Genomic DNA, 16104 nt, shown 5'->3' with positions numbered 1-16104 from the left:
TTTAGCATCAGAGATGTGGTTTGACAGCTGGGCACTAAAATCCTTTGACCTTTCACCTCGGGCCAGTATGATAGTTGTAAGGCAACAGTCTCCAAGGGTTTAAAAGCAGAGGCAAACCTAACTAATCACAAATATATGTGACACTGAGCACACAGATTTTCAGCGTGCGACTGCTCGATGTGGGAAAATGTAGGACAACATGGTTAATGCAACTTTAACGCTGACAAATACATTTTTAAATAAAAAATTCTAAGTGTAAAATCATTCATCTCAAGCAGAAGTTGGTTTTAACCAGTAAAAATATGTAGAGTTGTGGTGTTAGGGTAGTGCTGGCCTATCAAATATGACCTAACAAGTATTTAAGGGTGCAGGTATAGCATGCATAACCAGCTACTCAGTTGTCAGCACACGCATGCATATTTTTATGTGCATACATAAATGCAGACACACACACACACACACATAGATGGACACAGACACAGTCTGGGGTCATGATGGGTTAATAGCATCATATTGTAGGATTTGTCATTTTTAATCATTTCTATTTGGCATAGTGTTTTTTTCTTTAAAGATGTAATTAAAACTTCAGAGTTTGTGTAAAAATGAAAGGCTTGTGATTGCGTGTCTTTTAAAAGCCCCATGAATTAACTGTGATATTAAAAGTTAGAGCCTTCAGAGACGATGCTTGAAACAGATGTATTTAATTGAGATCTGTTACTTTTATGTAAAATATCAAAACAATTGACAAAACTGTGGTTGAAGATTCCAGCCTGGAAATAATTTACATCCTTTTTAAAAAGGAATTTTATGTGATTTATTTGATTACAATGAATAAATCAAATTTATGCACATCTTTCAAGGTGTGCACGACACCTTTGACTGAAGTGTTGAAGCGCTTTGAATCATCATCAGCAGCAGCAGCAGCAGCAGCAGCAGTGTAGACATTTTATTTTGTGAGTGATAGAACTACATAGATTTAACGCCCAAATTAGCTTTTTTTTATGCATATGCAAAGTGCATAAAAACTACACGCATTTTTACTGAGTGAACAGCTTCTAACCAAAGCTGCTTTTTCTGAATACAAACACGTTTTGTCATTTCGCTTGCTCAACCAATACAAACTGATAGGATCTCATTTATTCTGATTATGTGCAGTGGCAGCTCTGATGCAGTTACAGCAAACACTTATTTAACACTTCGGGAGTTGCTCCCCCTTTTTTTCTTAATCGCAGTCCTGTAAAAAGTGCTTAGCAGATTAAACCTTTCCAATCCCATCTACAGATTAACATTAAGAGGATCCCAGTGAATGCAGTGAACGGTTTCCACTGTCCACTCACATTTGGATATAAGATAACTATCTTTCCAGGTATCCAAGAACTGCAACAATGATAAAGACTGGAGCTCCAAATGAGATTTAAGAGTTTCTTTAACTTTTCATTTGTTAGGAAAAAAGCTGCTTGATCCCTGCCTTTGTGCTAAGAAAATGCACAATAACCATATATAAGAAAAAAGAAAAAAAAGTTTTAAAGTGCACATTTTGTTATTTGTATTAACTGCATTTTACTCACATACTGTGCCACATTTGGAGGTGATCAAACTTACTAAACACTCTGTGTTATTTAACTATAACCACCAATTTTATATCAAAAACTATAAATGACAATAAAACAAGACGAGCTGTATCAATAACACAGACATGTATCTACTTCTTCAGTTACACACTTTTCTGTGTCACTCTTACACAGTACAGTCACAGCTAACTTTTCCTGGGACACCGGCTGCTGCTGGAGGACAGTGTACAGGATACTGGCTGCATTAATCTGCCTGTGACTCTCTTCTATGAGCTGAGTTTAAACCCTGGATCCTGATGCAGAAGTAGACAGCTGTACAGAGACCAGCTCCCCGGTCTCCCTGCGGGCTACGCCACACTAGCCACCGCTCAGCTCTGATGTCCCGTACATGAATGAGCGCAACACCCTGTCTTTGGAAATAGTTTAGTTTGCTTTTTAAAAAAAAAAAAAAAATTATAACATTTTTAAATGATTTTTATCAACTTAGAGTGACAGAAAAGTTTAGATGAAAAGCTAACCAAGAAGGGAAAAAAAGAGATTTGTATAAAGAAGCACCTACTGGTTGTGGTAGCAGAGAGGGTCAGGGATGCACAGTTCGGAAACATCCATCAGTCCTCGTTAAGCATTCCAGATGTTGCAATTTAAAAAAAATTCAAAAACAACAACAGATAAACAGCTGGGGAAAAGCTGAAGCAGGAGATCAGTTCCTAAATCTCCTCATATTCTCAATAAATATTGGTCAGGTGGTCCCGGGTGCTGCTTCCCCTCCCTCCTGTGTTCAACACGCACACTTAAAATTAATAAAAAAGGAGAAGAAGAAGAAAAAAAGAAAAACCTTCTGCCTCGGCCCAACAAACTCCAGTCTGCACAGGTGCCGCACGCTCGGGCTCAAGAGTACGGCCGGTGAGAAGAAAAGTGGTGGTCCGAGAAAGAGGAGAGAGGAAAAAACAAAAAAAGAACCTCAGGAAGAGATGAAGAGAGGAAACGGTGATCAACGAGAGGAGGTAAAACACAGATGATGGGATTGGCGGACAGAGAAAGAGAATAAAAGATAAGAGGGATGGATGGAGAGCAGCAGCACTGAGAGCGCACTCAGGCTGAGTAAGTCGGCGAGGGGGGATTGAGTCTCCATTGAAGACAAGGGGGCTCTTTAAGAACAGGAGGGAGTGGTTTAGGTGCATATGGAGCGACTGTCATTGGCTGGATTCAGGAAGGTTGTCCTGCCAGCAGCCAATGGTGATGAAAGATTACTGAGATGAGACGGGCTAATGGGCCACTAGTCGGCCTCCATTCACAAGGGAGCGCTGCAAAACAGAGAAAGAAAGAATAGATAGATAGATAGATAGATAGATAGATAGATAGATAGATAGATAGATAGATAGATAGACAGATTTTCAAAGTAATGAGGTAAACAAAAGTGGACAGCAGTAACTGACAAGCAACAGAAGTAGCAGCACGTTCACTGAGGGTGATTTGAACAGGTCTGTTTACGGTGCTTTAAAGGGCTCAGTGCCAGATTATGGAGCTAAACGGTTCCCTTTAGTCTTTTATCCTCTCCACCATGGATCTGGCTTTCCACAGCCTGCCCTCCTTTAAAGTAATGACAGCTGCTTCCCACAGCATTCCACCAGTCACGCTGTGAAGAGAGGGGATCTACCCGTCCTTAGCGAGGCAGGATGTAGGAAAACTGAGAGTGATAATGACCTCGGCAGGAATGATAATAATGATGACGACGACAGAGAAGTTTGAGTGGATCTTTACCACGTACGTGAAATGTGGCAGCCCATCGGAGGAAACCCAAAGCCCCGCCACCCACCCCTCCAGCCCACTTCATCAACCCACATTTTCCCGATCGATACAAAACCCATCACACGCTCCTATTGATCACAGCGTTGCCGTGTCGCCACAAGCCTCAGGACAGACTCCCGTTTCCCAACCGTCTTTTAAATGAAAAGGAATTATACATTTGAACGTTTTCTTTTCATGTCAGTCCATATCAGAGTCACAGGAGCAAAAGGCTGATTGCTTTATTAAAGCAGCTGTGCATTCTCCATTACATTTTTGATCAATATTTTGGCATTTAATGTACTTTCCTGCGAAGGAAAATCCGGCTATTCCCGCTGATCCGATTAAGACATCCAGACATAATCAATAGGGGGGATATGTTTATGTTTTTAATGAGACCGAGAAGACGAGAACTGATGTTCAGATGACATGTAGGATTTCACATGCAGATAATAGAGCCAATGCCAGTCAAGCCCAAAAAAAGTGGTCTTTTGGTATTTTTAAGACTGAATAACTTTATGCAAAATTTAAAGTGGATGTCAGACTACCTTAAAAAAAAGACATTCTTATTTGGCAATGCTAAATTCCAAATTTTTTGCACTTTCCCGCTCCGCTCTTGTGTTGCCAGTTTTCGGAGGTGGGTACATACTTGCGTCCAGACCTCATTTGTCTCCATTCCTCTGTGCAGGCCTGCTCACACAGAGTAGAGACACAGGGTTTCGTGGCATCTGACAGGAAATCTATTGAGCGCACAGTCTGTGTAATCCCACCATCACGTTATCTTCAGACGAAGAAACCGTAATCCAATCATTAAATCTGTATTTAAGCAAAAACAGATTTTCGGCTCTATGACCGTGACTGTGTCTCTTTAAGGAGATCAGTGCAGACCAGCCTCGCACCACCCTGCATTTTCAGGCAGCAGTTTAGGCTCTCATTATAGTTTTGCTCTCATTTGCCGTTTTACATTCTCAGTGCTGTAAACTCCCAGCACGGCTGTAATTTAGAGGAGAACAGCTGAGTAGGAAAGGGAATCAGGGTTTATTTTTGGAGTGAAATCTGGACTAGTGTAAACAGTGAGTGCTAATGAATGAAAACAAAGACGAGAAGGATTGTGAGAGAACATTTTCTGTGGAGGACCAGAAATTTGCAGATTTCTCAAAAGTGCAGAAAAGACAAAATTATTACGTGTCAATAAATAGTAATGACATATTGTAGTGGGCTGAGGGACATGGTCTTACTGTCACGCTGCTTGTATGTAATTAAATTCTTGATTCACGAGCAAACTGCCTGTTATGTCTGACCTTCTGACCTCGCCATGAAGAAAGTGTATCAGCAAGAGGAAGTTCACTTTGTACGCCATCCTAAATGTTCTGGGCATTCAGTTCAGTCTCCAGAAGCTGGTACAGATGAAACTGTTTCTTATTGGTTCATTTATGCAGGCAACACGAGACAATAACTTCAGTTCTCAGAGCCGGTGTTTTTAAAGTTTCACTTCGCCACACACCACTCAAACCGCGGCCACTTTGATGAACTCATCGCGTTGCCTACAATCATCAGTTGCTTTAATCAAATTACTGACATAATAAGAAATCAGTGACACGGAAAATAATCAAGCTGCATGAAGGAAGGACCAAAAAACTTGTGGTTTTCTTTTAAAATATAGAATTATTATATTTATTTTTGCATTATCATTACATTTGAGATTTGTGCATTTTCATGCATTTGATTGTTGTCATCAAGCACTTTGTGATTGTTATCAGGAATAGTGCAATAAACTGTGTATACATGTGACTTACCTTTTGATCATGTTGTAAAGCTGCTTTATCAGTGTAACCACATTTCATATAAATCTGATAAAATAATAATTTAGTGTTGCATTTAAGTGCATATAATTATTTTTTCACTTTACACTAGTTAAAAGTTTGTTGTACGTTGCTGTCTGAAAACACACATACTGTTATCTCTTTCATCTACATGCAATAAATCGATACATTTATTTTCATCTATTTAAACCCACGAGGAATTTGTAACTCAATCCAGACAGACATTAAACTGCTGACATTAAACTTCTGCAAGTGCAAAAGCTTCAACTCCACTGCCACAGCAAAACTGAATCAACAAACCCCGTGTCAACATTCGACTTCTTACACAAAGCTCACGAAACAGACACCGAGTCCCACAAATCCATCATTTGCACATTTTCCTTTCGCTGCCGCGTACTTGTTTGGCTCGTCTGCCGGAGGAGTGTGGAGAGGGATAATTACTATAGCCACAGGGCTGCATTAATCAGCTGGGTGCATTTGTTGGGCTTTATTATGTTCCACTCCCCTCTCTGGGCTGCGCCGACTGAACCACGAGGACGAGACAGGGCTGGTGGAGGACCGCTGTCGCCCCGCTGCCCGCTCACGCTGGGTTAATAAATGCTATTAGCCTCTATCTCTTGCCTCTTAATTTCTCATTTAACTGAGGACAGTTAAAATAAAACTACGTGAGCGCTTGTGTAAATGAGAGACTTGTTGCAGGGCTCCGATATCGTTGATTGCAAGAGCCGGACTCCAACAATGTGACTGGATTCACTTTTTTTCTGCTGGTTCGTGCTGTTAAAATCAAAATGTCCATGCAGTCAACTCAAAATTCATCATTTACTATTGTGGGCTATTGATGTGACATCACTGATAGTAAGCAACAGGCTGAGTGTGACCAAATGTGAGCATACAGCTTCTCCAAAAACATCTTTTAAGGTCCTGCGGGAGTTTATATTGTGAGCAGATGTATTATAAATATGTGAGGCTGAGAGGGATGACACCCAAATTAGCTAAGCAGCCTCCATCAGACCTTTGACTAAGTATTCAGTGCAGAGTCTGCATCATAATTAGAGAAATCCGCTGTTATGAACTCTTAAATCACTGGCTTCTTGGTGCTGTTACGTATTGTGCTCTTTGTTAAATGTTTTCACTCATCAGAAGTCACTTTGGTTAAAGGCAATCACCAAATGGCATATATTAACTTAAGGACATTTCTCCAACCTGCGCTGCATCTTTGAAAGCCGCGATTGTGATTCCAGCGACAGCAAACGGTCTCCGCTGTGTTTAATCACATCACATATAAACAAAATCAATTTTACCCCCCACGCTCTAATTTTAAACGACTCCTTGACACCGCTCGAATCCTCTGCGACTCGCCCACGTCAACTGCATAACACAAGAGGCTCTGGGATGGAGTCACCTTTGAAGCAAAGCCAGGTTGTGTCATTGCCGGATCAATACATTCATCTCAAGTTCATTCCAATATGGAAGCTGGCAAAAAAGGGGAGCCTGGTGCCATCAGCTTTTTAAAGCCTTACGATGCTTGCGCGCATGTCCGCGTCTAGACCCTGCCGATAAAAACGGTTAGCCCAAAGAGAAGTGGGTAACGCAACTGATTGGACAAAAATAAAACACACAGGAATGCATACGAGCATCTAGATCTGCATGATAACAAATGTGCACATTAGTCAGCCTCACTGAAAGTGTCTGAAGGAAGAAAAATATAGCACGTTCTCAAATTCATGTCACGGAGCTGCCATTTGGGCTCATACCGACTTGAACGTCTCAGAACACCCACAGGGCACTAGTGACTCTTCAATTACGAGCTTCCCTCTGAGGAACGGTTAACTTAAGTGCGAAACTTTCTGTTTTAAATGAGTGCGTTTGATAGGGAAATTATCCTCTTCGTTCGTCCCAAACCCACAAGGAAAGAAGCTCTTTGTGTGAATGAATTACCTCCATGGGCGAGAGAATTATCAAAACAGTTAAGCGGAGAGTCGGTGGCGTAGCCTGTTAAAGAAGCTTCTGAATATTAGTTTAGCTGCCGAGAAATCATCAAGTTAAAAAAAATAAATAAATAAAAGCAAACATTTATGCAAAGCAGCCTCATTGGCAGCAAATCTCATTTCGGAGAGAGAGGCTTGGTATTCCAGGCTCGGCTCCCCCAAGATCCAGGGATGACTTTCATTTAGTCTCACCTCTCCCTCCAACTGGGGTCACCCCTGTTGGTATAGCAAGCACAGCAGTCACATTGCTCCACCATGCACACAGATTGCTTACTAGACCCGCCTGGAACCTTTCATATTTCCCAGTCAGCATTTTTACAGGATAATTTTGGCAGCCTTTAAGGATATCGCTGCCTTAATAGAGGATAAAAATAAACGGGTGGTGGAAGGGCTATATCAGGCCGGTATAATCTTGTATTCTACACTGTGTGGAGCTAAACGTCTGGCTTTGGCTCCATTCAATGAGATTAAACTTCTCCCCAGCTGATTCCAAAAGACCATTTGTCCTATTTTTAAAACTATAAAGAGCATTTTGAGCCAAGTATATCTAAAAAGGCCAGTTAAATTGATTAAAATACTATGGTGTAAATGGCATTATAGAGCAACTTCTAAGAATGTCTTTGGTCTATATCCCGTTGAGCGACTCTGGTCAGCAGATTTCTACAGATGGTTTGTCAGATTCAGTTTGCATTTGTAGACGTGTGCAATCTTTAATGTGCGCTGTCTGTGCATATACATATACAAACAGTGGTGAGCATGTGTGTGTGTGCTGTATGTGCCTATAGCTTTGGGCGTTTGTGTAGTTATAGCAGTGACTGGCTGCGGTATAAGAAAGCTAGTCAAAGTGTCTCAAAGAAGGAAATAGCTTAATTCAATCAACGCTACCGCTTTCAAGACCACAGGGGAGCTGGCTAATGGTGTTAGAAACTTGAAAAGTTGGAAAAATAAGCTTGAGGAAGTTCTGACTACCTGGGAAAGAAGTCTGTTCCTTGAGGCTTTCCTATGCTGTATGATAGTAAAAGCTCCACTCTTCAGGGCCTTGTTGCTTCTCTGTGAGCTCAAATGCTGGATTTTAGCTTGTGCTCCTCCCATGAGGGGCAAAGCTTTGCAGAAGTTGGAGGAGGGTTATGTGAAGTTCAGTGGAAATGTTTTTTGAGTACTCAGCCAACTTTTTAATAAAAGACAAGAATATGGATCAAGATGTTCTGCACAAGCTTGTTTGGAAGAGAGTGGATAGGGAGTTGGAAAATATAGAGGTTCGGTTGAGTAAAAAAAAAAAAAGTAACCCTTCTTCTAAATAGGCATCCTGTGGGCATTGCCTTATAGAATTATGAGAAAGAGACAAATATTATTGCAGAATCCTGAGAAAACATGACAGCCTGCAGTGCAGGAGAAAAGCCGTGGCTCGATAAGGCGTGCACCTGGTTTGTTTTGTGCGCCCTTCCCCCTTCTCCGACATTCACCCGCATTAATTCTGTGATTGTGTCTTCCTCTCATTTTCTCCCTCGTTATGCATTTAATGTTTCCAATTTGCCATCATCACAGAAAAACGCCACAAGAAGCAATAAATTCTTTTCTAATTCAAAATAATTAGGATTACACGGACCAGTGGTTTTCAATCAGTGAGATCATCTCGGTGATAGATGGCAGGATAACTGGTCATTGCCGAGACATAAATATTGTGTCGTTCAATTAATCTGGTCTAATGAGGTGTCAAAGCTGCCACTCATCCATCAAATACAATTAGGAATAAACACATATGCATGGAGATGGGTAATTAATAATTAGCAAAGCAAAGAAAACAGTATTGGTTTCAGCAGCCACATTCGCAGAGCAATTTACCACAGCTCTGTCTTCATCTGATTTTTCAAGTGACTGAGACAACGCCACATCAAAGGAATTTGAATCAGTTTTTTTATCCATTTTCGTGTCCCATGTTTGCCCTGTGATTTTGCTAGGACGTGTGTCAGTTTGCAAAACAGCGTCAAACCTTTAATGGGCTTTAAATGACAGTTTAACCTTAGAAAAATCCACTTACCTTTCAGCCAAATGAGCAACATCTAGCCCTGGAAATAAGAGCATGTTTTCTGTAGGCGTGCTCTGAAAACTCGATGATGGATAGAGGTCTATTTTTTTTTCTGGACCAAAAAAAAAGGGAAAAACATTTATTCTAGATCTTGGGAATTAGGGGCTGTCATCAACAGTTTGTCTTCATATTTCTCTAAAGCCCACAAGGCTCATTGTCCTAAAAAAAGACATTTCATACAGAGGGCTCATCGTCTTCCATTTTCAAAAGGCAGCCAAGCATCCTGACAGAATTAAAGTGTACTGACGAGTCCTCAGGTATGAAAATAGCGGTTTATTCTGCTTTGTTCAAGCACAGTGTGAAACTTTTTATCACCAATATCCGAGACATAAAAGGCAAAACTATTTGTGACCTGAGCATGTCACCTCTCAGGGAAAAGGTCCCGTTCATTAAATCTGTCTGTAGCACCAAAAGCTGGCACCTGTCAAACAGGAGCAGTGAGGCAGTGTGCTTCAGACACATCGCAATTATCGGGCTTCACCTCCAGACTTTTACTCATGCTTGTTAAAACCACTGAAAAACATGACAGTTACATGACACGTAAGTTACTGTGAAGCACTGATCTCAAAACATACAATAAAAATTTAGATTTTATCTCCACGTTTAATGCATTTTTTTTTTTTTGCCTAAGATTGTTTATTATCTCAAGAGTTTCAGGTGGAAATCACATTTTATCCTCAGCAGAAATGATGTGTTTATATTAATTTTTTTTAACTTATGTTCTGCATCTGAAAAGTGGCAAAGTATCCATAATAAAAAATAAAGCTCAGTCGAGGAATAGCTGATCAGAAAATCAAATGTACAAATTTCTCTAAAGTTGCCCGCGGTGCTATTTATTCATCTAAATTATTTCACCGTGTTGCCTGACTTTTGGAAACAACTGCTATAAAAATATTGGCCTTCTCTTTAATATCCTGACACCAAGTAACCATTAACCTAGTACTAAATAAATGATAAATAAATAAATTAGTTTTGAACTATCGGCAGCAATTCTTTCCAAAAATCACGACCTCAACAACATCACTTTGTGGTGAGTGATTTAATGCCGGTGTTCTGACAAACCATCCTACTTTGGCAAACCGTCCTACCCGTAGGATAATTTTATGGTGATGTCTGACAAACCATCCTACTTAGCTGCAAATTCGATAGTTTTGTGCAAAAAGCAGATGGCATTTTTCACTTGAAAATTAACAAACATTCACAATGGCGTACGAAAATCAAGTATCCACGTCAATAAAGTGCTAATACTTAGCTATTTTCCAAATATGAAAAAGGAGTAGTGTTAAATCACAGGCGGATGCTATCAACTTGCGTTTTTGTGTTGTGCACATGCACAGAAGCAATAACTTGAAACTAGACTTGACCAAAGCTGGAAATTCAATTTTGATAGTTTTCTGCATTAAACAGATAGCTTTTCACTGTACAATTAACATTCACGGTGGCTTAAAAAAATCTAGTGTCCATGTCAGTAAAGTGCTAATACTTCTAAAGATGATAACGGAGTAGCGTTAAATCACAGCCTGATGCTAGCAACTTGGGTTTTTGTGTTCTGCGCATGTGCACACATATGTAGAAACAAGGGGAAGGATGGTTTGTGGGGTAGGATGTATTTCCAGAACACCGGGGCAATTTTCTTTTTAGTAGCCATAAGAAATGTGCAGGTCATTAATGTAACAGCTCAGCCAAGCTGATTGGTGGTGCCACAAAGTGACGTTGTCATACTGTCACGAGCCTCTCTTTATGGGTTGAGAGACCCTTACTTCTGCAAAGTGATAAGACAAGTGTAGCTTGTGATAAAGAAAATAGTTTCTACATAAAACTGTAGGCATCTGTACAGCTGTCGATCTCCAAACTAGATGGCTCAAAGGCACAAAAAAACCCCAGAGGAAAAACATACATACGATTTTGAGGTTTTTCTTTAAAGGGATGTTATCAGTTGTTATTACTCTCACTGTTATAGCTAACAGGGTTTCTCTTCTACTGTTTACTGGGCTAAGCTTACTGAATGGAGATGGCAGCACAGATCACACATATATGTTTGCTGAAGTAGCAAAAAATGAAACCTTAGATGGTGGTGTTGGTGGTGGTATATGTCACCGGATGGAGTTGTACTCATAGTTTCTTGTCCAGGTTTTCAAAGTTGTCAGTAACTGTTTAGTTTTAGCAAAAAAAAAAGAAGAAAACGTTTAGGGAAAGATCATACTTTGGGTTCAAGTTGTTGATCAAAACCTCTTTTTCACAGCAATACAAGCTCAAAACACAACACAGGGTACTCTAGTGAACCGGTGACATATACTCAACAAACGCTTTTCCATGATAGTACGGTGGACAACACTGGACATGTTATGCGCACTTGTGCCCCCCTTATGTGATTGTCAATGACAGAATGAATGATAGACACCTCCTGGCTCAGGCCTCAATCATACAGGCCTAGACACTGCCAACTGACCCCCTGGAAACCAGCTGATGAGTGGTTGGTGTCTGTCTGTGGGTGAAATCGGTCACTGCAAAAACCTCATCGTGAGTGTTTTGGTTGGTAGCACATTGGTGATTGTACTTGTGGCTTGAATGGAAGAGGCTGGAACAATACAAAAAAATACATATATACTATTTATACACTATTTACATGAAATAACAGAACAACAACCTATCCTCCAACCACAATCCCAGAGATTAGCTGCTTAAAGACAGTCACAGTTGACCTTTGTATGAGGTCACTTGGGAGATCGTTGCAGAGTGCATCGTGCAAACCCCTTTTGAAATAAGCTTCCCAGTCGCTCTTCACCATTACAGGATCTTTAAGAGTTATTGGGGACCTTGTTGTTCTTAAGAGAGTCTATGGACGCAGCATATGTAACGTGTAGGTGCAAGACCATTTAAGCCTTTAAACACTAACAGTGCCACTTTATACTAGATTCTGTGATGCACAGGGACTCGGTGCAAGGCTGCCAACACTGGAGCAATATGATCTCTCTTCTTTTGATCCAGTCAGTAATCTGGCCAGAGGACTTTGGACTAATTTCAAATAAGTAAGAGATGATTGATTAAGTCCAGTGTACAGTGCATTACAGTAGTCCAGTCTAGATGTAACAAAAGTATACATTATGCTTTCCAAATTTAAAGGTTTTGAAAAAGATATTAGTCTAGAAATCTCAATTATTCTGGCCTCTCTGATGCATGATTATGGGAGCAAAAGCAGCAGTTATTTACTGGGCTGATCACACTCAAAAGAGGTGGCAAAAGCAGGTTTCCATCCACAAGTTATTCATTTTATAGAAATGAATAAAAGTTGCATTGATGAAAGAAATATCTTGGCCAATAAATTAAAATTTAGAAAAAAAAATTATTCTCAATATTTGCTGGTATTAGATGAAAAAGTGCAAGAATTGTATATATTTTTTTAAAAATATACAAAATATACGAGCTAAAATTTGTATCAGAATTGGACTGAAACTAGAGGCCATATTCAGAAAACACTTTGTTTTAAAAATAGGACCAAAATAAGGAAAAAATCTAAAGATGTTTCTGATCTGAAAGTAAGGAAAAAATCTAAGATTTAGCGAAGTTAGTAAATTTAGTAACTATTTAGTAAAAGTTTCATGCAGCATAATTACAAATAAAATGACAATTAATAACTAAAACTATTCAAATACAAACATATAAACCGGCTCCTAATGGATTGATATTATACCAACAAACAATTTCAAGGTTTCATCTTTTAAATGTATTGTTTTATAAATAACATTAACATTTTTATTCCATTTATAGAATCTGAAATGTTTCCTAATGTTTAAGTTAAAGAGAGATCTGCAGTGGTCCAGCTGATGGTGGTGAAGACACGTAAGCAACGTGAAGTTGTCGGGGTTGTCTTCCACGAGTCTACATAACGGGCCAGAGACACTGAGACACCCTGATGGTTCAGTTCAGCTGTAGCAGCAGCAAAGAGGCAATTACCCAGAGTCATCGAAGCGAAAGACAGGAGGAAAATCAATACATAATTTCAGCATTTCAGAGGGTGTTTCCTTCAACTGAATCAATGTCTCAATTCACCACTCTGACTTAGTTGTTTTGTGAGTTAGGCTCTTTTTGTGTTTCTTATTGTACAATGAAAATAGTTACTAATAAATAATGATTTTCCTCTACTTCCTATTGTGGGTTATATAAAGTCAACTTAAAGCTGCTGGATGCAAATAGAGTTTGAATTTGAAACTGCTAAATGTGAGGTCTAGCATTACTAAGAACTGACAGCACACTGCCGTGAATTTTTAGTCTAAAGTCACAAAAAAAGGTTAAACAGACACTTCTGTGCATCCTCTAAGTGGCCCAGCCGAGAGAAATTCACTTTACCCGACCCGGGGTTAAGTGTCCGAGAGGAGTTTCATCCAGTCCTAATGGCGCAGGAGCGTGGTGTAAGTTCACGCAAAGTTTACGGCTTCCACGCTGTACCATTTTATTACACTGTCACACTGTATTATGGAGGGCGGGCAGATGGGCAACCCCTGCTTACACCGAACCAAGATGCAATGGTTAAGTGACAGCAGCCAGACAAAAAAATGAAACAAATCAATAGTGGCGTCTCTCATGGAGAAGACCAAACCATGGCACAACATGATAATGACCACAAAGCCACTGAAGCGTTGAGGCTACCCTCAGAGAGGCACTTGTTTAAATGAATCTAGGTTAGTATGATTGACTAATCGCCGAGTAAATTAGAAAAGACAATATCATACAGCTCTGTGCTGTATATCAGAGCTTTGTTCTGCTCTTAGCACCCATGGCCCACGATGGTTGTCTAACATAATGGCACACCTTCCTCCATAACCTGGCAATTATGCTGCTTGCAAAAACTTCAGGCATTATCTCCTTACAAAACAGTAAAAGACCCATTTTTAGGATTAGATATGGCTAACTTTTATGTTGTGAATTTGAATATGAAAAGGAGACTGGTGGGGCGCACAGGGAGCCCATGGGACCCAAACACAGACTTCCTCTAAAATGTTAATCGTTTAGCTAATTGAAGGTATGTTCTTTGTCGGCGCTGCGTTTTGGAGGGTCCCTTCTATGGACCGAGCGAGCACAAGGTAGCAGCGCTTTTAGATGTTATTGTATTTGACTGCTGCTGCACCAGGGTGCCAGTGGATTTAGGTGCTTTTAAGATAAGTTACGGGAAAAACGCACCCATACCCACAGATGTGAATGAAGACACACAAAAACCTGCACGTATACTCACCCACACACCCACCCGTGCAGCGACACAGGCACGCACACACACTCGCACATGGGCATGCATTCATTTGCATTTCAAAAGAGCATAATTGCCCAGGGCGGCGACAGGGGGAGTGTGGCCTCAGGATTCCCCGAGAGCGCCTGTGAAGTTAACGAATCATAAGTCGAGATTCAGCCGAAGCTCCTCTTTCATACAAGCACATCCACACCAGCGTCCTCCGGAGTAATAGGCTGGTAGAGCAGCCGTATACCGTTATTCAGGCAACACATTTAGTGCCTTTTGCAGTTCAGGTAAAAACCTTGAACTGATCCTTTTTTTTGTAAAAAAAAATATATATATGTAAAAAGCTTTTTTTAAACATAATTTTAAGTTGTTTAAAATGTTGAGCCCAGTTTATATTGAGCTGACCAGCACAATAAATACATGTAAAATGAGACATGCATTAAATTATTGCATTTTTTTTCTGTTAAACACGATATTTTTTTAAAATGAGGCTCATTTTTAAGGGTTGCTTTATTTTATAAGTAATAACATGACAAATTTACTTGCAAAATTTTATAACCAGTCTTCTGTTCAGCTTTAGAAACATGCTGCATTCATTTCAGTTTACATCAGATGTGAATCGCTCTGGATACAGCTCTGAGTAATGGTCTCCCATTTCATCCCTCAGCACTGCTGTCAGCGAGGCATTTTCTGTGCGGTTCCCATGGTTTATTGTATACGCCTCTGCACACATTCATTTTAATGCTTCCGTACAAGGTAAAATGTGTAGTAGAGCCAGTCGTGAGCCAAAGTTTGTTTATCTTATGTTATGTTCTGCACGATGAGACCGCGAGAGTTAAATATATATGCTAGTTTTAATGATTTTATTATAATTGTAGTCACATGCAACCCAACTGTGCGTAAAACTGTCAATTTTAGTGAGTTTTTATCCAGTGTGGAGAATCAAATGTGAGACAGCTCCCGAACCAAAGGAAGAAATTGCACATTTTTAAGTTGTAGAAGTTTAAGGAAGGCCACGGAAAAATGGCAGATCATGTTCTGGGGATGTTTTAGGTGCGAAAGGAGGTGCCATGTATGGTATGTGCTCATATTTTTGCACTCAAAAAATGATTCTTCATGCTTATAAACATAAAGTGATCATTCTAAATAAAATGCAACTGAAATATATAAAATCAAAAATCATCCATCCATTCATCTTCCGCTTATCCGGGGCTGGGTTGCAGGGGCAGCAGCCCAAGGAGAGAAGCCCAGACCTCCCTCCTCCCAGCCATCTCCTCCAGCTTGTCTGGGGGAACACCAAGACGTTCCCCGGCCAGCCGAGAGATATAATCCAGCGTGTCCTGGATCTGCCCGGGGGCCTTCTCCCAGTGGGACATGCCCGGAACACCTCATCCAGGAGGTGCCCAGGAGCATCCTTGTCAGATGTCCGATCCACCTCAACTGGCTCCATGTAAAGGAGCAGTGGCTCTACTCTGAGCTCCTCCCAGATGGCCAAACGTCTCACCTTATCTCTAAGAGATATGAGAAGAGATATCTATGAGAAGACCATCGAGGGAACAGTTCACCCTGCCCGGGATAAGGTTACTGGGGCCCCGCCCTGGAGCCAGGCCTGGGGAGGGTG

At 40.5% G+C, this 16104-nt stretch overlaps 1 protein-coding gene across 1 annotated transcript in view; it reads right to left on the bottom strand.

Annotated features, from left to right (window-relative positions):
* LOC100690064 (steroid hormone receptor ERR2) overlaps positions 1–2681 on the bottom strand; it is a 38768-nt gene extending 36087 nt beyond the window's left edge. Inside the window, 1 exon segment of the mRNA XM_005460271.4 lies at positions 2131–2681. Within this exon segment, the coding sequence (XP_005460328.2) occupies positions 2131–2180 (50 nt within the window). The 5' untranslated portion in view covers positions 2181–2681.
* Positions 2682–16104: the final 13423 nt, after the last annotated feature.

This window comes from Oreochromis niloticus, linkage group LG15 (genome assembly GCF_001858045.2).
Source record: "Oreochromis niloticus isolate F11D_XX linkage group LG15, O_niloticus_UMD_NMBU, whole genome shotgun sequence".
Lineage (NCBI taxonomy): Eukaryota > Metazoa > Chordata > Actinopteri > Cichliformes > Cichlidae > Oreochromis > Oreochromis niloticus.
This window is presented reverse-complemented; position numbering and strand designations above follow the sequence as displayed.